The following is a 24,535-nucleotide window of genomic DNA, read 5'->3' as shown; positions in this document are numbered from 1 at the left end:
TGAGCTCTAAACTAGGTTAACCTGTCATATAGGGATCAGGGAATAAACCACCACCACCAGGGAAGAAAGTGTAGCTAAGAATTAGTAACACATACAGATATTAAGAATTATTAATGAAATAAATAATGTAAAATACACAGGGAGAATAAGAATAATTTATTTGCTTTAAACAATACCAATTACACGGGTGTTAATGGTATGCAAACTATGTACACAAACTATATACAAATTCTTATAAGAATATCATGCAAATTTATACATTATTCAATTTTATACATTTCATTCATGTCTGTGAGAGAGAGAGAGAGAGAGAGAGAAAGAGGGAGATAGAATACCTGGCCACAGCAGGAAAGCAGTCGTGGTTAAACAGCGCGCCTGTAGGGTATATAGCCACAGCGATATGTTGCGCTCTGGCCCCCCTGAAGAGGTGTCCTTCTCCCGTCCCATCGCCACTTCGTAACGTCTCGAAGACTTCGTGGGCGTTGAACTGAAGGAGTTGGAGGTTGCGTATGATGACTGCTGTTACTGACCAACGGGCTGTGGAAAAGATTTAGGTATACATATATAAAAATTAATTAGTCCGTCAGTTAGATTATCAACGAATTTTAGACACGTATTTTTTCTTTTTTCTCGTACACGAAAAATGACGACGGTACAGTGCGTTGAAGTTTCGCGTGACGTCACGCCTAGGTACAATTTTTACTTAGAAATGACGTCACAAGCTCCCACTCCGGAACTTTGATGCTCTATATCTTTGTATTTTTTCATTAATTAGAAAAAGCGAAAAATATGTGTTCAGTATTTTTGGACGACTCGTAACTGACGGACTAAACAGAATGCCATTTCTTTATACTGTACCTAGTCGTCATCCCTATTATGCTTTTTTAAGTATCAAAAGTGAATTTTTGTGAGAAAAGTACTGGAAAGCGGTAAGAGTGATTATCAAACCGGAGATCGCGGATTAAACCCTCGGGACGTATTCATGTTTTGATGTTTACCAGCCTACCGCCGTTATTCGCCGTTAAACTTTGGTTTGGCGAAATTGTAGTAGTAAGCATCTTTGTATTGTTATTAGCCAAAACAATTTATCTATAATCAAAGTAAAAATAGTGTTCTGTGGGGAGAGAGAGATATAGAGGAAATTGAGCTGTATAAAAATAAATGTAACTTGTTACTAAAGAATATTGACTTTCCCCAGTCTCTGTCCCAATGCTGCGATGGTATGTGTCATAACTTGGAACATAGAAATATAATTACCAAATTGTACTGTGATATTATTAGTGCTCTAAGTTTAGCTTCTATAACTTCTAAAAGTAAACTGTGTAGAAGGCATAGAGGTAGGCAGATCATGGGTTGGAATAAATATGTGGCTGATGACAGGGAGTCTAGGAGTAAATTTCAGATGTGGCAACTTTGTAATGAGCCCTCAGCGGGTCCAGTGTATGAAGAAATGTGTAGTAGTCGACGCAGGTTCAAGGCCAAACTAAAGTGGTGTAAGTTAAACCAAGAACAGATAAAACTTGATAGGCTTGCTTCATGTCATTCCGATAAAGACTTCCGTGCATTTTGGAAACAAACTAATAAACTTAACATAAGACCTGGACTTCCTGTGAGTATCGAAAACAGTACTGAGCCGAAGGTGATAGCGAATAAGTTTAAGGAACATTTTTCTGTGAAGTCACCATTGAACTGCAGTGCTGCGGTGCCTGATGCTGGGGCAGCCATGGCCGGGGTGAATGTTACCAAATTTTCTGCTACGAGAATTTCTCAGATTATTAATAGCATGAAGAGGGGTAAGTCTCCCGGGCATGACGGCTTGAGCATCGAGCATCTCCAGTATGCAGGTGCTCATCTGCCTAGGGTTTTGGCTATGCTTTTTTCCTTTTGTATGAGTCACTCCTTTATGCCAAGTGAGATGACTAAAACAATTGTTGTACCTATCGTTAAAAATAGAACGGGAGATGTATCTTGTATAAATAACTACAGACCTATCTCACTAGCTACTGTTGTGTCTAAAATATTTGACAGTTTACTTAATGCTGAGCTTGATAAGTATTTGCAACTTCATGATGCACAGTTCGGGTTTAGGCCCGGCCTGTCCACCGAAAGTGCTATCATATGCATGAAGGAGACTGTTAAGTATTATACTAATAAAAATACACCTGTTTTTGCATGCTATCTTGATTTATCAAAAGCTTTTGATCTAGTTAATTATGAGCTTCTGTGGAAAAAGCTTTTTGAGGCAAATGTACCTAGAGAAATAATCTATGTTTTTAGGCACTGGTATACTAGTCAAACTAATGTTGTTAAATGGGGTGATGCAATGTCTGATGAGTATGGCCTTGAATGTGGGGTTAGACAGGGGGCTTGACTTCCCTAAATTGTTTAACTTGTATATAAATGCACTTATCGAGGAGCTCAGCAGCATGCATGTCGGCTGTCGCATACAGGACACAAGTTTCAATAACATTAGTTACGCAGACGACATGGTGCTGCTGAGCCCCTCGGTAGGCGGGCTTAGGAAACTGTTACTAGTCTGTGAGCAATATGCTAACAGTCATGGTCTTAAATATAATTGCATTAAAAGTGAATTAATGATTTTTAAATCTGGTAATAAGTGTCCTGAAGAGGTTCCTCCAGTGTTGCTTAATGGAGTGCCATTAAAAAGAGTGTATGTATTTAAGTACCTTGGCCATGTATTATGTGATGATATGTGTGACGATGAGGATATAAAGAGGGAGCGGAGGGCGCTGGCGACCAGGGCGAACATGCTGGCACATAGGTTCGGGCGATGCACAGTGCCTGTCAAGATAACTTTGTTTAAAGCTTTTTGCACATCACTATACACATGTGCACTATGGGCCAGCTGTACGCAGAGGGCGCTGGGTGACCTCCGCGTCCAGTATAACAATGCGTTCAGGGCGCTGTTGCGGCTGCCGCGCTGGTGTAGTGCATCGGGAATGTTCGCGCATGCGCGCGTAGATGGTTTCCAGGCCATGCTGCGCGCGCGGTGCGCGGCATCTTTGTGCCGCCTGCGTGGCAGCCGGAACAGCCTTCTGGCCGTCTTAGCTGATCGCTGGGATAGTCAGCTCCTCATACACTGGACTAGAATGCACTCGGTGGTGGCCACCTACACATATAACTGAGTGTATGTGGCTGTTACCAAGGCACTTTAATTAGAATTAGAATAAGTTTTTAAAAATGTATTTTGCTCACTGTATGGACTTTGGTCTGAAATAAAGATATTTTATTTTATTTTATTTTATTTTTTTTTATTTTATTTTATTTTTTATTTTATTTTTATTTTATTTTATTTATTTTTTATTTTATTAGAAAAAAAAACCTTTAGGTGAAGAAAAAAATCGCTTTGGAAAAAGTAGTGTTTATGCGTCTCCAGATTCGTTGGTGGGATCATGCAAGAAAAAAGATGAGGAACTTTGTCATACCCTTTTTATATTAAAGAAAAAATGAAATAAATTACGCTTCCGGCGAGACTTGAACCTGCAATCCGTGCTAATCAATTGAGCTACAGAAGCCACGCTAAACCTTGCAAATCTTTCCATGCCTTTCCTTATGTACACACGCCTTGGGTGACGTATAGCGACATCTACCGACAGACTATTAAATCTCATAACGGCACTGAAGTCTTACCATTTTCCAGGTCATCAGCAGCCACTGAGCTGAAGAAGCCGCTCTTCACAAGGCATTCGGTCAGGAACACGGCGACCACCATTCTCTTCACGTAATCTTCTCCAGGTCTCTGCTCCGAATGCGTACAGAGGGAGTATATCTGCGGGAATAAATTGTATCACAAGGACACTTCGCACACTGGCGATCAAATATGTGAAAGAGGCGCGTTCCTAGCACACAGTCTATAAGCTCGTGCAGGTGATGCGAAATATGAAAGGTCGACTGTTCGCGTATTTGACTGGTGATAACTGTGAGGTAAACGAGAGGGGGTGGTCGGCACCTTTAGCGAGGAGCGGGAGTGGCCATACTGTACCAAAATTAAAAAAAAAAAATACAGAGATGCCGTACAGTCAGCTTCGAACATAGTGTAACTGCCATAACAGGAATCATATCGTAACCGAATTTTATTACCATAAAATATGAAGTTGTATTCCAATTTATTTGGTGTTTTGGCTGTCACATTTTATTCGATTCTGACCATAGAGGAATAAGTAAGGGAAGTTGTAATTCCATACATCAGTAAACGCGAGTTATTTGTATAGGCATAGTTAAGAGGGCTTTCGTGTTAAAAATAGTGAAATCGCAACCGAGCGCTCGATCATACCGTGTGTGGTATCAAATTAAAGGGCTTTGCGAGTAGTTTATAAATATATATCACATTATAGGACTTTTTCTACTTGGTCTAACAAAATATGAGAAAATGTCCAAAAGTGGTAATAATTGTACCGGTGAAGGCTCGTTTTCAAAAAATTGGCAAAAATCAATAATAGCAATTTATAATCACTTAGGCATAACAGCAATTTAAGTAAACGTTGCAAATTAATTTAGTACAAAACTTACTTCGATGTGATGTAGATTTTTAAAGAAATTGTCACTTAATTTTAGGTAATTTCTGAAAAAGATTGAATTCGCCTTAGGCTAGTTTACTCTTTTTCAAAAACTTAAAATAAAAATCTAGTCTGAAATGATTGTGGTACAGGATATACGAATTATAAATTTACCCGTTTTAATATTCAAAATTGTCCAAATTTTACAAATAAGATCGACTGATTCAGCTCTATACGTGCGTTTTTCTAAACGTGCATTAGAGAAAAAATCATAATTAATTTAGAGAGTTAGTTTTCAAAAATCCAGTCTTATAAAAATCAAGATAATAAGATGCTCTAACTGGAACTTTAATTAAATAAATCTATTGGATAACGGAAAGTGTAGTATTTCACCGACTAAAACTATCAATTTTACATTCTTTTGACGTTTTTTTTGAAAGCAGCCTTAAGTGACATCTAGCGACGCTTTAGGGCCGGTTGCATCAAACCGTCTGTCACCGTTAAAGCGTTCGTTAAATTTTATTGTATCTGAAGTTCCATCGTCTGCTGCGTGACGATGATGTCTGTCAAATGTGGTTGATGCAACTGGCCCTTAGCATAGATTAAATATAAGAATATCATACCATTCCATACATCAAAATGCGACCGCCTAAGAACGCGCATACACTACACCACACATAGATGGCGGTGGTCGCATTTTAGTATGGGATGGTATGATTTTCTTATATTTAATTTATGCCCTTAGTACCTGTGTCATATAGGCAAAGGTTTTTTTTTTCAGAGGTATCCTCATTGGATACTGCCGACCCGGTCTTCGACAGCATGCCCGACTCGGCTATGCTGGAGGTTTCCTCCTAGCCGCCTACGGACTAAAACCCTCCACCCTGTGTAGTAGTTTGTTACTAGAAACTCTGCGCTATCGGTATACGCTTTGTTTCTGAGTGTGTTTTTGTGTAATCCGGGAGAGTGATGTGTGTATGTGATGATTTGTGGAGTTTAATGTGTGTGTTGAGTGTACCTACGTCCTTACAGTGTAAGGAGTGAACATGTGACGTGCGAATAAACACAAACAACGATGGATGGGTTGTGTGAAAGAGGATATGAGAAAGATGTGAGTGTTGAGATGATGAAAGATACACTGAGAGAAAATACAACCAGTTTTCATGTTCGTTCAACAAGTTTTTTGGTTAAAATAGCGCTTACGTGCTCTTTGGTTCAAACAACAAGCTACTTGTCATTTGAATTGGCAAAATATTTGAATCAACAAGTCGATTTTATAAAAACAACCTGACACTGTTTTAAACATACGTTTGGCTGATTCAAACGGATAATCCGCAACAAGTCAAACTTGTTAAATTCACAATGCAAATTTCTCTCAGTGTAGAGGAGAATGGAAGAGGAAGACATGTTGTACCGACCCCATATAACGTGGGATAAGGGTAGGAGGAAAAAGAAGAGTAATATAGGAACCTGAGCCGTCTTCAGTTCCAAATTATCCTCATTTTCGCACTTCTCCTCCTCAACCATCTTCAGCCCCTTCTTACTCCTGTTCAGCCGTTCCTTCCTCGACTTCATCTTGGATTTCTTGCCATCTATATCATCGTGGGCCAGCGGGACGTCGCCGGAGACGTGACGTGTATACACGTCGAGGGTCCCGGGGAGGCCGAGTTGTGTGACCATGCGGAGGGCGATGTGGCTGAGAATTGACATGCCTGAGCCTGAAAGGGTATATTATTAGAGATGTACCGACTATCGATTTGGCCTACTAGGCCGACTACCGACTAGTCGGCGATTGGGTGGCCGATTATTTGGCCGACTAGTCGGCTAGTCGACCAGACCATAATTTTTAACTATGTAAATCCATATACTCGATTCTTTTATCCCGTGATTTGAAATGTCATATTATCAGGTTACTGAGGTTACCCTTAACCGCATTTGCATTTGTGGAGTTTTAGTTTTCGTGTTTGGCCTACCGGAAAGTACTTTTTTTTTAATTAGAAATGGGTTTACTCTTGGCCGCATACTAGCAAAGGCAAAGTCGTGGCCTACGATGGAGTGAGCTCGCTCAAAAGATACCTTCACCCTTGATAGCTGGGGAGTTTATTGCAAAACCTTAAATTTTTTGACCAAAGCATGAAACTTGGCACAGTTGTTCCTTATATCAAAATAAGCCGATTAAGATCGGGAGCCTTCGGGAGCCTCCCCCCTGGGGCCCGGGAGGGGGGGTCAAAGTACCGCTTCACCCGGCTTGGTTTGAAAAATTCTAACTTACCCCGATTAGTTAATAGGTCATGTTTGGTATCGTTTTCGAGTAAATCAATAACGTAGAATTCGTTTTTAGTACTAAAATTATAATTTAATGGTAAATAAAATAAAAAAAAATAAAAAATTTTAAATTTTCATCCATGATTTACAAATTCAGGTCATCATAAATGACAAACTGTTTGCTTTTTCTATAAATAAAAAATATGACATGATAGCCTATTTAATATAGATTATAAAAAATATAACTATTATCCACCTTTACTAACGTTAAGTTCCACAAAAAAATTACTTTAAGACGCGCGGCGTCGGGACGCCTCGAGCGTAATTTTAAAATGCCTTTAATTTAGAAACTCTATTAGACCCCGTTTAGCTATTAGGTCATGTTTGATATCGTTTTCGAGTAAATCAATAACGTAGAATTCATTTTTGGTACTAAAATTATAATTTAATGGTAAGTAAAATTAAAAAAAATTAAAAAATTTGAAATTTTCATCCATGATTTACAAATTCAAATCATCATAAATGACAAACTGTTTGCTTTTTCTATAAATAAAAAATATGATATGAAAGCCTATTTAATATAGATTATAAAAAATATAACTTTTATCCACCTTCACAAACGTTAAGTTCCACAAAAAAATTACTTTAAGACGCGCGGCGTCGGGACGCCGCGAGCGTAATTTTAAAATACCTCTATTTTAAAAACTCTATTAGACCCGGTTTAGCTATTAGGTCATGTTTGATATAGTTTTCGAGTAAATTAATAACAAAGAATTTATTTTTGGTACTACAATTATAATTTAATGGTAAATAAATAAATAAAAATATTCATCTATGATTTGCAAATTCAAGTCAACAAAAATGTCAACTGTTTGCTTTTTCTTTAAATAAAAAATATGATGTAGAAGCCTATGCGTATGTCACCAAACACCCAGACAAGTTTGGTGGAAACTTCCGTCACGAACTGCTTGGTGTCTGATGACCATGGTCCAAATGTTTCAAATGCAATTGCCGCAAATATGTAGTTGTTTTTTAAAAATGCATATTTGCGCGTTTAAACTGGGCGTTTTGCAGCAGCAGTCCCTGGTTTCTGGGTCGAACGTTAGACGTTGGACGGAGCCAAGGTATCCACACAAGTCACGCCCCACGCCAAGGGTCGTCCCAGAAACCAAGGCAAAAGCGAGCAACCATCAGGCCGCTTTCCGTCTGCTGCTGACAAGCCGACAGGTTCGTCGGCAGCAAGGGTGTGGTTGGCATGTCTTTAGCCCCAGTCTTAGACAAATGGCAGTATATGATGAAGTAAGGCAGCCTCGGAAGGAGGTATGTTCTCCAAGTGTCGATCTTTTCTAGTAAAGAGGTTCTTCCGGCACTCATTCACTGCTGCGTAAGGACCCTTGATCTGGAACAATATGTGAATTGTCATTTTATTTAAACAGATTCTGCAACTATCAAATTACAACATTTTGGTGGATCACGGACCTAACCTTCACTATTACACACTTACCTATCATACAAAATAATTACAAACTTTAGTAGAATCTGATTAGCCTATCTATGATATTGCTCCATCTCGTAATAGTTTGAAGCCTTGGGTGGCCATGTTTCTCCCTTGTTGATCGTTTCAAGCTGCGTTTATCGTACCTATCCCATACTATGTCTAATCTAGAAACGTTTTCTTTTGGCTTTGAAGCTTAGCCAGGCCACCCAAGGTGTCAAACTATTACAAGATGGAGCAATATCAGAGGCAAATCAGATTCTACTAAAGTTTGTAATAATTTTGTATGATACGTAACGTAAGTGGGTAATACTGATCCACCAAAAAGTTGTAATTTGATAGTTGTAGACTCAAAAATGATAATGCACATATTGTTTCAGACCAAGTCGTTGCATAACGGTGAATGAATGGTCGAAGTACCTACCTCTTTAGGTACCAGAAAAGATCGACAATTGGAGAACATACCTCCTTCAGAGGCTGCCTTGCATCAGCATATACTGCGCACAGTGTACCAGGGGCCCATTTCTCGAAGCTACAAGTTACAATTTTCAACTGGTTGTCAATGTCTAATATGACAAGTTGCAAAGAGACTTCCGCTTGTAACTTGTAACTTTCAGTTTGAGAAATGGGACTCAGGGCGTTCTTGTTTGGAGTCAGGCGTTGGTGCCACACCAAAATTTGCCAAGTCCGTTTTCTTGGGGATGTAAGGAAGAAGGAGACGAATGGGTAGTGTGGTACCCATTCGTCTCCTTCTTCCTTCCATCCCAGTCAGGCAACACTGAAGTGGCCAGTATATGCTTAGAAGTTACAAGATGTAAATGTAAATCAGGTTGCAAACACCGATACAACTGCATAAAGAGGGTAGAGCCTTTTTTATGCAGTTCCATATGTACCCAGCTATGTCTCTGTGAAGGGAATGTATTGTATGAGTATGAGTAATCTGTCAATTAGGACACCACAGACTAAACTATAAGTGCTAACTTTTCAGTGTTTGATACTCTATGGCAGTTCCGACTCAATTATAATAAGCTCATTATAATTGACTTTAGTTAACTATAATAATTTCAAAAATAGAACTTCATACAATTTCTATACTAATTTGCGATATCTGGCAAATTTTTCTGCATCTGAAACACATTTTTTTTATCTGTCGCGTTATCGGCCAATCAGAGACGGTTATTACAAACAATTGGTTGCTAGGTAATTCGATGTTCATACAACGGTGAACGACTCTATTGACATTAATTTTAACTTGCATGAATGGTGATATTTCCGTCCATTGATGATGAAGATGATGACTCGTAGAAAAAGTATTGTATACAATAGTGATATAATTAAGCTTTTCACTCTCGTACCGTACTACACATGGTACTCGACTGAAAAGTTTTGTATTATATCACGATTGTATAAAATACTATTATATAAATTTCTTACAGGATTCACTACAATGAATAAATAACAGGTACAGTCGGTCTTTAGTCCGACCCGAGTGTTGCCGTTGTCGACACCGGAGTCAATAATAATGAATCTTTTTCTATTTATGCATTAACACGCCTCTGACACTGGCGATCAAATATATGAAAGAGGCGCGTTCCCCGCACACAGTCTAAGCTCGCGTAGGTGAACGCGTACTATCCTTTGTGAATAGGCTTTAATATCATATTTTTATATTTATAGAAAAAGCAAACCGTTTGACATTTATGGTGACTTGAATTTGCAACTCACAATTTTTTTTTTTTAATTTAATTTAACATTAAATGGTCATTTTAGTACCAAAACTAAATTCAACGTTATTTATTTACTCGAAAACGATACTAAACATGACCTAATAGCTAAACGGGTTCTAATAGAGTTTTTTAAAATAAAGGCATTTTAAAATTACGCTCGCGGCGTCCCGACGCCGCGCGGCTTAAAGGTTTTTTTTCTAAAACTTAACGTTAGTAAAGGTGGGTAAAAGTTATATTATTCATAATCTATATTAAATAGGCTTTCATATCATATTTTTTATTTGAAGAAAAAGCAAACAGTTTGACATTTATGATGACTTGAATTTGTAAATCATAGATGAAAATTTCAAACTTTTCATTTTTTTATTTTATTTACCATTAAATTATAATTTTAGTACCAAAAATGAATTCTACGTTATTGATTTACTCGAAAACGATACCAAACATGACCTATGAACTAAACGGGGTATGTTAGAATTTTTCAAAGCAAGCCGGGTGAAGCGGTACTTTGACCCCCTCCCGAGCCCCAGGGGGAGGCTCCCGAAGGCTCCCGATCTTAATCGGCTTATTTTGATATAAGGAACAACTGTGCCAAGTTTCATGCTTTGGTCAAGAAAAAAAAGGTTTGGCCTCTTTTTGTCGATAAACGTCCCCACTATGATTTGAAGGTGGCCGGGGGTTGTTTCAGTAACTCATTAATAGAAATACATAGAAGAGAGAACATTGATAGTTAGCAGATCAATGAGTGTTTACGTTACCAAAGAGGATGGAGTATTATAGAGAGTTACTGTCGAAGTAAAATGTGTACCTAATCACAGTGCATAGACTGCTACCTGTCGACACAAGCTTAAAAATTTTAAAACTCAGTTTTGACAATTTGGCCCATGTTGTTAGCTTGCTATGTGTTAAAATGTCAAATATTAATATTAGTACCATCAAAGAGGATCGAGTATTAAAGAGAGTTACTGTCAAAGTAAAATGTGTAATCACAGTGCATAGACTGCCATCTCTCGATACAGGCTTCAAACTTTTGAACATCAGTTTTGACAATTTGGACCATATTCTTAGCTTGATATGTTTTAAAATGTCATATATTAATATTAGCGCCATCTAGCCGAGCGTTCCCCAAAGGTGTAACGCCATCTAGGCCACCGTACCTTTTTCTCTAGGGCTTTGAGGTACGTTTTTTTGTTAGACCTTATCCGTCTATACGGAGTTACATATGTCTTTGGTGTTTACTGAATCTTTTGAAATTGACATTTATTTGATAGATCGATTTTGAAGTTTGTTATCACGCAGAGATCGGAAAAAATTGCGTCATTGCTCGCAATAATATGGACATTAATCAAATAATTATTCATTTAATTAATTTCTTACTTGACATATAATTTGATTCCTAATAGTCAATAAATACAAAAGTTGATGATGTTGTTGACAATTTACAGTTCATTTCACAACATTTCAAATCCATTTTGGTTGTAATAGAGAATTTACAGTCTTCTTCAAATACTGTCGAATACACTTTAAGTAAAATAAGAAATATATTAAATAATCTGGACAGTATACCCGGAGAAATAGGTAACCGTTTGCAAACTAAAATGAAAGCCGTCCTTGACAGAAATCCCGATTTTGAGGTTATAGCCCACAACTTAGAACAGAAAATAAACTCTGAATTATACTGGAATAATAATATTCCTATAAAACTACTTAAGTTTGCCCCATTAACATCAGTTTCAGTGAGCGGAGTTTTTCAGCGCTTAAGTATGTTTTTGATGTAAAAAGAAATAGACTGACTGCTGAAAACTTGGAAAAAAATAATCAATCAATCAATTGTTTATTCATGATAATTATACAATAAAAATACACAAGCAAATAAAAAAAATTAAAACATACAAGTTACCACGAAATGGTCCCGACTCAGCATAAATGCTAACTCGATAAATACTGATTATTTTCTTTAATAAAACTTTTGTATTTATTCACTAGGAATCAAATTATATGTCAAGTAAGAAATAAATTAAATGATTAATTATTTGATTAATTTTGGAGACATGTCCACATTATTGCGAGCAATGACGCAAATTTTTCCGATCTCTGGCTATCATACAGACCTGGCGCTTTAGTATCACCGCTTGGCGAAAAAAACGATGCAGAATACCCTCATTGTTTAATATCTAGGATATATCCAAAAAGAGATTTCGCTTACGAGTAGATTTTGGCCCAAGGTCAGCCTACGGTTTAAATACTGCATTGAACTGTAAAATAATCTCACCAATGAATAGATCCTGGAAGGTGCACTCATGCTCATGATACACCATGCCTTTCTCCCTGCAGCTTAAGGAGCAGAAAGCCACGCCTGCGCAGCGCGGGCACCACACTGGCGCCTCTTCCACACAGAGGGATAGTCTGTAAAAAATAGGAAACTAGAAGTCATGTTAAAAGTAGTGTTGCAATGTGATAGTGTGAACCACCTAATAACTCCCAGTATGTTACTTTTGGTGGGAACCTGTAATTGACTTTTTGTAACCTAATTAAGTTGCTGCTTAATTACCTTGCTGTATTATTAATAGCTGTTGGTTCTCCGAACATCATCATCCTCCTTGCGTTATCCCGGCATTTGCCACGGCTCATGGGAGCCAGGAGTCCGCTTTGACAACTAATCCCAAGGTTTAGCGAAGGCACTAGTTTTTACGAAAGCGACTGCCATCTGACCTTCCAACCCGAAGGGTAAACTAGACCTTATTGGAATTAGTCCGGTTTCCTCACGATGTTTTCCTTCACCGAAAAGCGACTGGCAAATATCAAATGACATTTCGCACATAAATTCCGATTTATTGGTGCGAGCCGGGGTTCGAACCCGCGACCTCCGGAACGAAAGTCGCATGTACTTACCGCTAGGCTACCAGCGCTTCACTGTTGGTTCTCCGAATAATAATAAATAAATAAATAAAAGCTCTGGACAAATCAAAAATTACATGAATAATTTGCTTAGCACAATCGCAATCGTAAATGATGTAAAAATTCTGAGAGCTCCCCAAAAATTATTGTGTAGTTTTTACATTTCGCATCAGGGCGTTTTCCAAATTAAATCTCGAATATAGAATTCCGCCAGATCTGAACGTGTTTGGGCTCATTCTTCTCAGAATCACGAGCTGATTCGATCCCGAAGATAAAAAAATGAGTCCCAAATTTTCCATACAAAATTCGAGTTTCCAATTCCGTCACGCACGTAGTAAGTTCATACTAAAATCGTGACGTAAAGGAAAAAAAATTAGGACACATTTTTATCGTCGCGATCGAATCAGCTTGTGATTCTGAGAAGAATGAGACCAGACACGTCCAGATCTGGTGAAATTCGATTTTCGAGATTTATTTTGGAAAACGCCCATCAGCGCTTGCTCCCATACAACCATTTCAGTCGCAAAATCTTCAAATCAGTAACTAACTGTCAAATGTGACATAACGCGTGGTAACGTCGTGCAAACAATGCGACCGTATTGATACAATAACAAAATGTAGTCGTCGTGTGCACTCGTTACGGTAACAAAATGTGTACGAATTTGTGGCTGTCAATGTCACTGTCAGAATGACTTTTAACGACACTTTATTAGTCGACGTTTGCACACATAACAGTAACAACATGTGGGCGAATTTGTGGCTGTCATTGTCACTGTCAGAACGGTTTCTGACAGTGACATTGACAGAATTTGTACACACATGTGTAGGTCTGATTACCGAACTGCTCCTAAACCACTGTATCCGCAAATGACAATCTGAAATACGAAGGTTTCTCAAACTGTCTTGTGAAGTTGTGGACTGGTTGCTTTGAATCATTTAAATATGAGCGAATTAAATAATAATAAACGACGACGACCATTTAAGCACTCTTCGACATTTTATAGAAATGTGGGAAAGTTAAGAAAAGTGCAGAATGATAATACAAATAGATAAGCACTTTATAGTTACTTAATGTATTAAATATATAATTTTTAATTCATATTGATAAAAATGAAGTGTAGTGTTGCTTTACACAATAAAAGTAGGAATCAAATGAAATAGAGTATTTACTGTGATATTAATAGAATTTCTGTTGCGCAATGATAGTTTTTTTTCAGTACAGATGCTGCTTTTTCTAACGCAGTAGTGCGAGCAAATCAAGCAATGATTCATTTCTTGTCTGGTCGAAACTCTTAGCTTAGATTTAGGTACTGAAAATCGTCGTACGATACACGTGCGAAAAGGACGTTCACAACTCGTGTCGAAGTAAAACACTCCCTTCGTTCATGTATTAATTTATCGCTACTCGTATCGATTTTCCTCTTTTCCGCACTCGTATCTACAAGTATTTTGTTTGGGTTACAAAAAAAAACACATTATTTACTCTACTACGTTTTATTTATGTCTCTTTGACATTACAAATTTGTAGACACTTATCTATACAAAAATCTTGACTTAAGAAGTACAGATCGCTGAAATTAATGTTGATAGTAATATTAATGACGACTACTTCAACAAGTGTCAATTGTGAAATGCCGCAAAATACTAGTTGCTCTATAGAAGACCATAATAATATGATCCCCGATCCTTTACAACCCAGCAGCTCGGTACGCACGTTACAATTTTTTTTTAATCTTCTTTAGTGAGGGCAACTGCGTACGACGGCATATTTAATTGTTTATAAAGTTTGAGGATACCTGGAAAAAATTAATACATGAAGTCATTTTGAAAATATAATAAATATTCACTGCTTTCGGTCACGCGTGTACGCTGCGACAATTTTGCGACCGTTTATCAACCGTTTGGTGACCGTTTGGCGACTGTTTTTTACATGGAATATTACCGTCTTAATCCATATTTTAACAACTTTATTGGTTTTCTAAGAATTTATTTTTATTATTTCAGTATAGTATATGCACCGGAGCACTAAAACTTCACCAATCAATATACATAACACGCAAACACCGAGTAGTCAATAATATTATTACTGGTTAAACTGAGGTAAATTGATGGCGCGTTGATAAATTTAGACTTATTTTATGAAATCACTCGAGCAATTTAATTGGCCATGGTAATTAGCCCACATTATATTACAAATGCAAACAATATTTTATCTTTAACAAATTCTTACGCCATTACATTTTAATGTCAAATGATTTTATTTCTTTTTTACTTTGACGTCTCTGACAGTCGCCATTTGAAAAGAATGAAATGAACGAATGATTTTGGGAAAGAAGTCGCCAAACGGTAACAATGTGTGCACGCGTAGTGCACACTTCTGTCACTTCTGTGACCATTTGTGCCTGTTACCAATCGTCCCCATTTGGGTCGCCGCGACTAAACGTCGACCGTACTGCGACTAAGCATTGAGACCCGAAGACCTGTGTGTACACAAAATAGGAGGATTTGCGTAGGAACGGCGACCGATTATGGTTATATGGGCTCCTTAAATATGATTCTTACTAATATTTGGTATTATTTAAAATATTGGAGATTTTAGTTACACTTACTCCTGTTTCCACTATTTGCACGAGACTTTGAAAAATATCAATGAGTTGTTCATGTATTGGAGTATTGGAGTTATTTAGTGAATCAACTCCAAAAATGGCTGGCCTGTTTAACAAACATCTATTCATATCAGGGTGCGTAGCCGAATGGCATTTCTCCGACGCCAAACGAAAACGAAACGCCACGCCAGTTAGTCCGGCTCTGTCGCGCTAATACGCACGAGCGATAGAGATAGATATCTACTAGCGTTTCGTTTCGTGAGCGTTTCGTGAGCGTTAGTGCCATTCGGCTACGCACCCTGGTGTTAAAGCAAGTAGAGTGCATAGAGACAGAAGAAACATTCTCACACAGACCAGACAATATTTAATGACTTTTTATATATTTCGCTCGTGCAATAATTTTATCATTATCTATCTCCTCCTAGCTGTTTTTAGGGTTCCGTAGTCAACTAGGAACCCTAGCTTATAGTTTCGCCATGTCTGTCTGTCCATCCGTCCGTCCGTCCGTCCGTCCGCGGATAATCTCAGTAACCGTAAGCACTAGAAAGCTGAAACTTGGTACCAATATGTATATCAATCACGCCAACAAAGTGCAAAAATAAAAAATGAAAAAAAAATGTTTTATTAGGGTACCCCCCCCCCCCCCTATATGTAAAGTGGGGGCTGATATTTTTTTTCATTCCAACCCCAACGTGTGATATATTGTTGGATAGGTATTAAAAAATGAATAAGGGTTTACTAAGACCGTTTTTTGATAATATTAATATTTTTGGAAATAATCGCTCCTAAAGGAAAAAAAAGTGCGTCCCCCCCCTCTAACTTTTGAACTATATGTTTAAAAAATATGAAAAAAATCACAAAAGTAGAACTTTATAAAGACTTTCTAGGAAAATTGTTTTGAACTTGATAGGTTCAGTAGTTTTTGAGAAAAATACGGAAAACTACGGAACCCTACACTGAGCGTGGCCCGACACGCTCTTGGCCGGTTTTTTGGCTACAGCGACTGCGTTTTACGGTTGAGTGCGTCGTAGACGTGACTGACGTAGCCAATTTTTGCAACGAATGTGCGACCACACTCGCGGCAGGTCAGCTCCCCTCCGACATAATAGGCGAGACGACTAAAAAAAACTAATTAGTCCGTCAGTTAGATTATTAAAGAATTTTAGACACGTATTTTTTCTTTTTTTCTCCTAAACAAAAAATGAGGACGTTACAGAGCGTTGAAGTTTCGCGTGACGTCACGCCTAGGTACAATTTTTACTTAGAAGTGACGTCACAAGCCCCCACTCCGGAACTTTGATGCTCTATATTTTTGTATTTTTTCATTAATTAGAAAAAGCGAAAACTATGTGTTCCGTATTTTTGAAAGATCTAACTGACGGACTAAACAGAATGCCATTTTTTTATGTAGTCAGTAGTCGTCATCCCTATTGTAAGGTGGTCTGGCTTTAGCTCATCACGCTTAGCGTCGAGTTCTGTGCGCATACTGTGCAGTGATCACCTGGTAAAGCAGTGTAGACAATGTGTTCCCAGATGGTCTGGCAGCAGGCATGCCGCGTACGGGCTCTCAGCCAGAACGACGTCACCCGGGTGTAGGGGCGCTCTGGCTGCTGCGAAACGGCCCTGGCAAAACATGGAGATTTCAGTGTCACGCGGAACGACCGCGCGGAGCGATCTGCACCAATGATTGTATCTGGATTCTGGACTAATATGTAAGTATTAACTTTAGGGAGCATTTCAGAGCAAAGCGGGCCAGTTCGCGTGGACAACATCAACTTCAATATAGATTGTTGGTATGGATTGCTACGCGCGGTCGGTCCGTGTGACTAAAACCGGCCTTAATAGAATCTGCCGGTCCAGCCAAAGTGACAATAGGCTAGTTTCCTACTAGTCAAACCAGCTTCTTTTTAAGAACTGTCAAAACGATTTGCTAATATGGAATTACTATGAAATACTGAGGAGGGACGTTACGGTCAATTAATTTACTTTATATCTTTCTCTTAGACTTAAGTATTAAATAGAAATTATGTTTAAACATAACTACCGTCCATATTTTTCTTCTAATTATGTGGTCCTTTATATCGTGCACTGCATAAAATATTTTATTTTAAGGATAGAAAACTAGCCTACTGTTGACGATATTTTGACTCTGCTGTCAGAAGAGCGATAGGGAGAACTAATTCATACAAAATAACAAATCGTCACTACTTTGAAAAAATCTCGTATCTCACGCTGTTCCTCAAAGTTAAAACGCAGTAAGTCTATATGCATTCCATACATACTTACTACAATTTTCTTTTCATTGACAGACGAAGATACAAGTTTTTTTAAAAGTAGTGACGAAATGTTGATTGATATTGATTGAATTTGCAGAGTAAATGAAAATGTAGTGGTACCTTTCCTTCTTCTTCGACGATCTTGACATGTTTTGAAAGTGCTGGCATGTTTGGTTTGCAGCCACCGACGAGATTTATTTCTGAAAAAATGTTAATGACCACAGATGTCATATATACCATAGATCAAGCAAACGTATCTACTTAGCGTGTCAAATGAACTCAGTGAAATCCACTGAGTTGTCCGTCTTTAATCGCAGCTTGCAGCTTTCGGGCGTCAATTTTTGTAAGTTGAAGTGAACAAAAACATTAATAATGCCTCTTTAAGTAATATTAATTGCAACAACACAAAAAAATATGAACACTCAAGGGCCTGAGACATATTTAAAATCATAGGCAAGTAACAACTTCAGTACAAAATCTGACACGCTCGGCCGCCATACAAATGAATGAACTTGTTTCTTCTATCTAAATCTAATTCTGTGTTAATGACTGTTTAACATTTTCAGCTTCACCGGGAAATTAAAAGGAGTCATATTTAACACGGTGTCTATAAATAGTATGTAATTTAGGGGGCGGGCGCCCCACGGGTTAAGAAGATTTATCCCGTACAAAATTATTTAAAAAAAAACCGACACAGTAGACCGATTTTCATGAAACATGGCTAAGAACACTCCCGACTAACTCAGCTTTTATACAACAAAAATTAAACCTAAATCGGTTTATCCGTTCGGGAGCTACGATGCCACAGACAAAAATCACACAGACAGACAGACAAACAAACAGACAGACAGACAGGCAGACATACAGACAGACAGACACGTCAAACTTATAACACCCCGTCGTTTTTGCGTCGGGGGTTAAAAAATAGTTAGCAATGTATAAAAAACTCGTTTTTGCATGGCAAGTTCAAAAAATCGCTCTTTTAGCTGAGTTTATCCCTGTTAAAATAATAACCTGGCACTTTTGCAGCAGACTCAGGCGCCTGCTGGCTAAAGTCCAATGAATCCAAGTCCTTCTGGAGTCGCTCCCTCGACGTGTTGTCATCGGCCCGGAGCAGACGCAGCGCCAACTCGTAGGACACCTTCGCACGAGTGGGTTCACCGCAGTCTGTGGCAAAAATGGCGTTTTCTCTTAGTGTAAGTCCTGAGTGAACGCTCGAAGCGGAACGTTGAGCGGGGCGGACGAGCGTCCACCCTACGCAGCGTCGACTCAGGACACTTGTACGAGCTTCAATTGTTTGACATGCACGCCGCATGAATGGTATAAACAGGCGCCTGTCAGTGCGCGCTTGAATCCCAGCAGTGTCAAGTGAACTGCTGCATATAAGATAAATTGACTAATCCAGTGATTTTGGCCGGATCCAGTAGCACCAAAAGTATTTAATTAGGTCGGAATCCCCCACCCATCTTAAAGGCCGGCAACGCACCTCCAACACCTCTGGTGTTTCGGGTGTCCATGGGCGGCGGTGATCGCTTACCATCAGGCGACCTGTCTGCTCGTTTGCCTCCTATCCCACAAAAAAAAAGAATACCGGATCCGCTGGACCGGCACGTAATTTCTTAGTTTAGGTTGGTTTAGGGGACAAGTAGTCCGTTGCTTCTGGAAAGTTATGTATGAAAATGTTGGCATAATTAATGGAAGATTTTTTTTGATTGGGATATGTACATTACAGGCCGAAGTTATTTTTCATCAACCCTCCCCATCCCTCCCCCCTCTGCGTCACCCCTCTTCCCCCCTTAAATAGCCGAAAATGCGGTTTTTCGCGATTTCTGACAAAACCGTTGTAGATACAGAAAAAGCGTGTAGGAAAAAAGTAATCCTTGATAAATTTACTACAAATCGTTCATTGACACTTTGGTTCTAGCACTTATAGGTTTCGCGTGATCCATCACGAAAGTTGGTCCTTTACTGCAATTTTCTTTAGTGAATGTTAAGTTTTCTCCCAAATTGCTTACGAAATCTGTTTGATATTACTAAAATATTATAAACTGAAAATTAATTTCAGGGGGAAAAATCACTACCATGGGTGGGACTTGAACTCACGGCTACTGGATTGATACTCCAGGGCTCTACCAACAGCTACCAAAAGCTCATCCCCAGTCATAGATACACTATATAGATCAATGGTACTCCTAGCGACTACTACCGTGAAAATATTACGTCTTAAATAGTTACTGGAATTCCAAGACATATTGGAAATTCCACCCATGGTAGTGATTTTTCCCCCTTAATTTTATTTTAGTCATGAGTTACAATATTTTAGTTATATCAAACAAATTTCGACTATTTCGTATGCATTTTGGGCGAAAACTTAACATTCACTAAAGAAGATTGCAGCAAAGGACCAACTTTCGTGACGGATCACGCGTAAACTATAAGTGCTGGAACCAAAGTGTTAATGAATAATTTGTAGTAAATTTATTAAGGATTACTTCGTTCCTACGCGCTTTTTCTGTATCTTCAACAGTTTTGTCAGAAATCGAGAAAAACCGCATTTTCGGCACTTTAAGGGAGGGTAGAGGGGTGACGCAGAGGAGGGAGGAGTGGGGAGGGTTGATGAAAAATAACTTCGGTCTATAACGTACATATTTCAATTTAAAAAAACCTTCCATTAATTATGCCGTAATTTTAGCTAATTTCCCCCTGCTAAAGATCCTGTTGCGGAGGAGTGCCAAAACGTGCCTGCGACCTCGTCCAATAAGCCCTGAGGCGGCAATCGAGGGGTTTTAGTGGGTACACCATGGGTCTCATTAGCCTATATGGGAGTCCCACATAACCATCCCAGGCCGGTCCCTGCGCCTGGGATGGTATGCGTAACGCATTTCCCCTCGTAAAAAAAAAGGGGGACAAGATCCTCTTTGGGTTGCAGAACAATACTACATACTTTCAGCCCCTCTAGCATAACTTGCCTTGTCGCAGCGAGTCGGTTCTTGAAGTCGCGCTTGATGTATGGACTCGCGCGCGACAAGGCAAGTTGTGCTAAAGGGTCAGGAGAATAGGATACCTCTGTAGCAGTGCCCGGTCCGCCAGTAATAATGCGCGCGCATCTTCGCGGGCAGGCGCGAGCGCAGCGCCAGCCGCAGGTCCGCGAGCGCTGCCGTCCCTTTCCGGCGCGGGTGAGCGAGCAGGATAGCGCTACGGGTCCAGAGAGCCAGGGCTAGGGTTGCTTCTTCGTCATCATCTGGAATTGTAAACTTGTCGGTTTTCATCGATTTTTGACAAGTTTTGAGTTGAAACTCCTAAATTTGCACTACAGGCAGCATTATAAGACCAGCGGCCATCGGTTCTTCGATATTTTATCTCTATTCGTAAAAGCCGTATTTTAAAAAAATCATACTTATTTTTTTATGAATTTTTTAAACATGGTTTAGACCATGACCAAAACACTTATCGAAATTTGATTTTAGATCGACATGTTTGGACCACAGGTTTGGTTGGAAATTTTCTAAAAATTTAAGAGAAATTGTAATTTTAAAATAATCAAAACCAAAGTCTTTTGACCCTAAAATTGTTCAACTTTGATGCCAAATATCATAGAAGTAATGAGCTGCGAAGTAATTATGAGATACTATATTGTTTATCTCTATCTATCTCTATTGATATGCAAGGAAGCGAAACAAAAGTTGAATCGCGAGAATTTCAAGACACGAAGGATGAAAAAAATATGCCACTGACTAAAATTGCAACCGTGTGCACAGAAGTGAGAACATTCATCCCTATTATATTCGAAACTTGTCGCCATAAACGATTGAATTAAAAACGTATCGTGTATTCAATATTTGAGTGAATTATAATAGTCTAAATTGTTTGTAGTCTTCAAACCAGCCTCACTAGAAATCGCCAGCAACCTTTGTATTATCATCTTCATAATAAATAAATAAATAAATAATAAATATTGGGGACACCTTACACAGATCAACTTAGCCCCAAACTAAGCAAAGCTTGTACTATGGGTGCTAAGCGACGATATACATACTTAAATAGATAAATACATACTTATATACATAGAAAACGTCCATGACTCAGGAACAAATATTTGTGCTCATCACACAAATAAATGCCCTTACCGGGATTCGAACCCAGGACAGCGGCTCAGCAGGCAGGGTCACTACCGACTGAGCCAGACCGGTCGTCATAATATTTTTTCATTGAGTCTTCTGCTATCTGTTTGAAAAGTAAAAAGAGTTATAGTTGTTGGAGTTGGATCACCTTCTTAATAACTGCATACGCTTCATTTTTTGCTTACGAAAATATGATCACATCTCTTCATATCGTTCCCAGCTTGGCTGGCTTCCCATCCGTCAACGACGCAGTGTCCGCATGCTTTGCTCTTTATACTCTGCGCTTAATAATCCACACGCTCCTGTGTACCTCAAGTCCCTCTTTCAGTACTATGGTATCTCTCGCGAGCGCCGGCTCCACTCTTCTGGCAATATGACCTTATCCATCCCACCGCATCACTGGCTTTATGTCTTACTCTTTTCGCGTGCATGTAGCGCGCCTTTGGAACGGCCTTCCACTACCTACATATTAAAAATTCTCCAAATAAGTTCTGTTGCGGCGTCTACCACAGAAGAGGAAGCGGGGACCGGGGACCTCCAAACCTGTTAGTCCGAATGCCTCGCCCCGCGCCTCTCTACTCACCTAGCGAGCCACTTAGCTCTGAGATACGCTCATGTGCGCTTCACTTATATTTAATTATTTAATTTTCCATACATTTTAACTTTAAGTACCTATTGTGGAACTTTGATTAGAAGCTTTACTAAGATCACGGATTTTATTTAATACACAAGACTCCAAGCTTGTACATGGTGACCCTACGACGTGATCTAAATTGATTAAACACGCTAAGAAAGCTTCTGCCCGAGTCACGGAATTTTACTTTGAAGAAGGCAACAGCATCAACGTGGAAATATTTGGATGAGCCAGTGTCTACGCAGTATTTTTCCACGACGCCCTTTGGACTACAGTTTTCTACGACGCCAGTGGGACTGCATAGAGACAACGGACATTTACGACGCCATTTTGTGGAAGTTTCAAACCCCCTTACTTCAAGCCCGCCGGTCAAATCACGCCGCAGCCAAGGTTTAGCAAGGGAAGTGCACCATTCCTTCATTTTCCTATTTTTCCGTCGTATTTTTCCCCCCATCTTGATTAATTAGCTTTGCCATTCTTCACTCTTTACTGTGCTTAAGTTAATTGTATGTTTTTTTTGCACAAGTGACGCAATCATTTTTTAGCCACGTATTCTCTTTAATTGCTAGTCGCTGCTTTAGAGCCACATTTAAAGCCTATTGAGCTAAATTAAGCATTTAAAACTATTTAAGAAGCATAAAAACGCTTATTTGAGTGACCTTCTTATTAGTTATTTTCATAAATCTTAATTAAAAATTACGCTATACCTACTTAGGTATCATAAATTATACCTAAAGCATTTCTTCATTTCATGCGCTTATTATAATTTTAATTTACCTACGAATAGTGTACAGCGGTTTAACTTATTTTGCGCAGTTAAATCTAAACGCAAAAAATACAAGTGTTTGTGCAATCGTGTTACAGATAAGGCCCGGCCGCATCTGCCCGGCAACAACAACTACTCCGCACAGCTGCGCCGCGCTTTCCGCTGACTCCTGCATTCCGCACAGCACTGTTGCCGCCCGAGCCAACCACTGTGACTGCGAACTTAGGCCAAATTTACGTATTTATACAATTTTATTTATTTTTGATTTTCTCATTCGCTGTTTTAATTGAAATCAGATCTCAACAATTAAAATGTCTACTCCGATCCCTACTAGAACGTCAATTAAAGGACGTATTACCAAATTTAAAAATTACATCGCTGAATTAAATTCTCAGGAAAATATTTCCTCAAAGGATGTAGACGAACTTTCTTTGAAGTTGGATCGTTTTCGCGCTATGTTCACACAGTTTGACCAGGTCCAAACCCAAATAGAGATTTCGACTACATCAGATATGCAGGCCGAAATTGACATAAGAGAAGAGATGGAAAATGATTTTATTTCTCTTATTGCCACGGCCCAGAAGATCATTGATAGGACAGCTGAAAGATCTGATTTCGCCAGCGTAAAGTCTGAGGTTCAAAGTAACTGTGGACACGATAACACATGTAATGGTTTAAATTTTCGTTTGCCTGTGATTAAAATCGCTAGTTTCGATGGTTCGTATTTTAAGTGGCTCGAGTTCAGAGACACATTCGATTCTCTCATTCACAGTTCCGACAACGTCAAGCCGATTCACAAGTTTCACTACCTAAACTCTTATTTAGAAGGTGAAGCGGCTCAAGTAATAAGTAATTTAGAAGTGTCGGACGGTAATTACGCTGAGGCCTGGCGTCTCCTATGCGAGAGATATGACAACAAAAAACAGCTGATTAGCAACCATTTGAACTCCCTGTTTAATTTGCAAGCGATAGTTCGTGAATCGGCCAAGTCCCTGCGTTATTTAGTGGATCATGTGTCTAAAAACCTAAGAGCTTTAAATACGTTGGGCCAGCCTACTGATAAATGGGACACGCTTCTCATTCATATGGTCGCAAGTAAACTTGACAGCAACACCAGTTTAAAATGGGAGGAATTTAAAAATAATTCATTTCAAAATGACGACTTGCCGTCATTGGCCGATTTTAATCGTTTTTTAAAGGGACGTGCTGACGTTTTGGAATCGGTTCAGC

The 24,535-nt window shown here is 38.9% G+C and overlaps 1 protein-coding gene across 1 annotated transcript in view; it reads right to left on the bottom strand.

The window, feature by feature from the left end:
* Window positions 1-24,535, bottom strand: part of LOC125240975 (SET and MYND domain-containing protein 4) — a 39,359-nt gene that overhangs the window by 3,560 nt on the left and 11,264 nt on the right. The window contains exons 4-11 of the mRNA XM_048149207.1: window positions 20,849-21,025; window positions 18,799-18,951; window positions 17,905-17,984; window positions 17,010-17,131; window positions 12,277-12,410; window positions 5,988-6,235; window positions 3,652-3,790; window positions 336-537 (exon numbers count right to left, since the gene is read on the bottom strand). Of these exons, the coding sequence (XP_048005164.1) occupies window positions 336-537; window positions 3,652-3,790; window positions 5,988-6,235; window positions 12,277-12,410; window positions 17,010-17,131; window positions 17,905-17,984; window positions 18,799-18,951; window positions 20,849-21,025 (1,255 nt within the window). The remainder of the gene's footprint in view (window positions 1-335; window positions 538-3,651; window positions 3,791-5,987; window positions 6,236-12,276; window positions 12,411-17,009; window positions 17,132-17,904; window positions 17,985-18,798; window positions 18,952-20,848; window positions 21,026-24,535) is intronic.

The sequence above is a fragment of the Leguminivora glycinivorella genome, chromosome Z (genome assembly GCF_023078275.1).
Source record: "Leguminivora glycinivorella isolate SPB_JAAS2020 chromosome Z, LegGlyc_1.1, whole genome shotgun sequence".
Lineage (NCBI taxonomy): Eukaryota > Metazoa > Arthropoda > Insecta > Lepidoptera > Tortricidae > Leguminivora > Leguminivora glycinivorella.
Note: the sequence above shows the minus strand (reverse complement) of the source record. Positions and strands in the feature narration are given on the sequence as shown.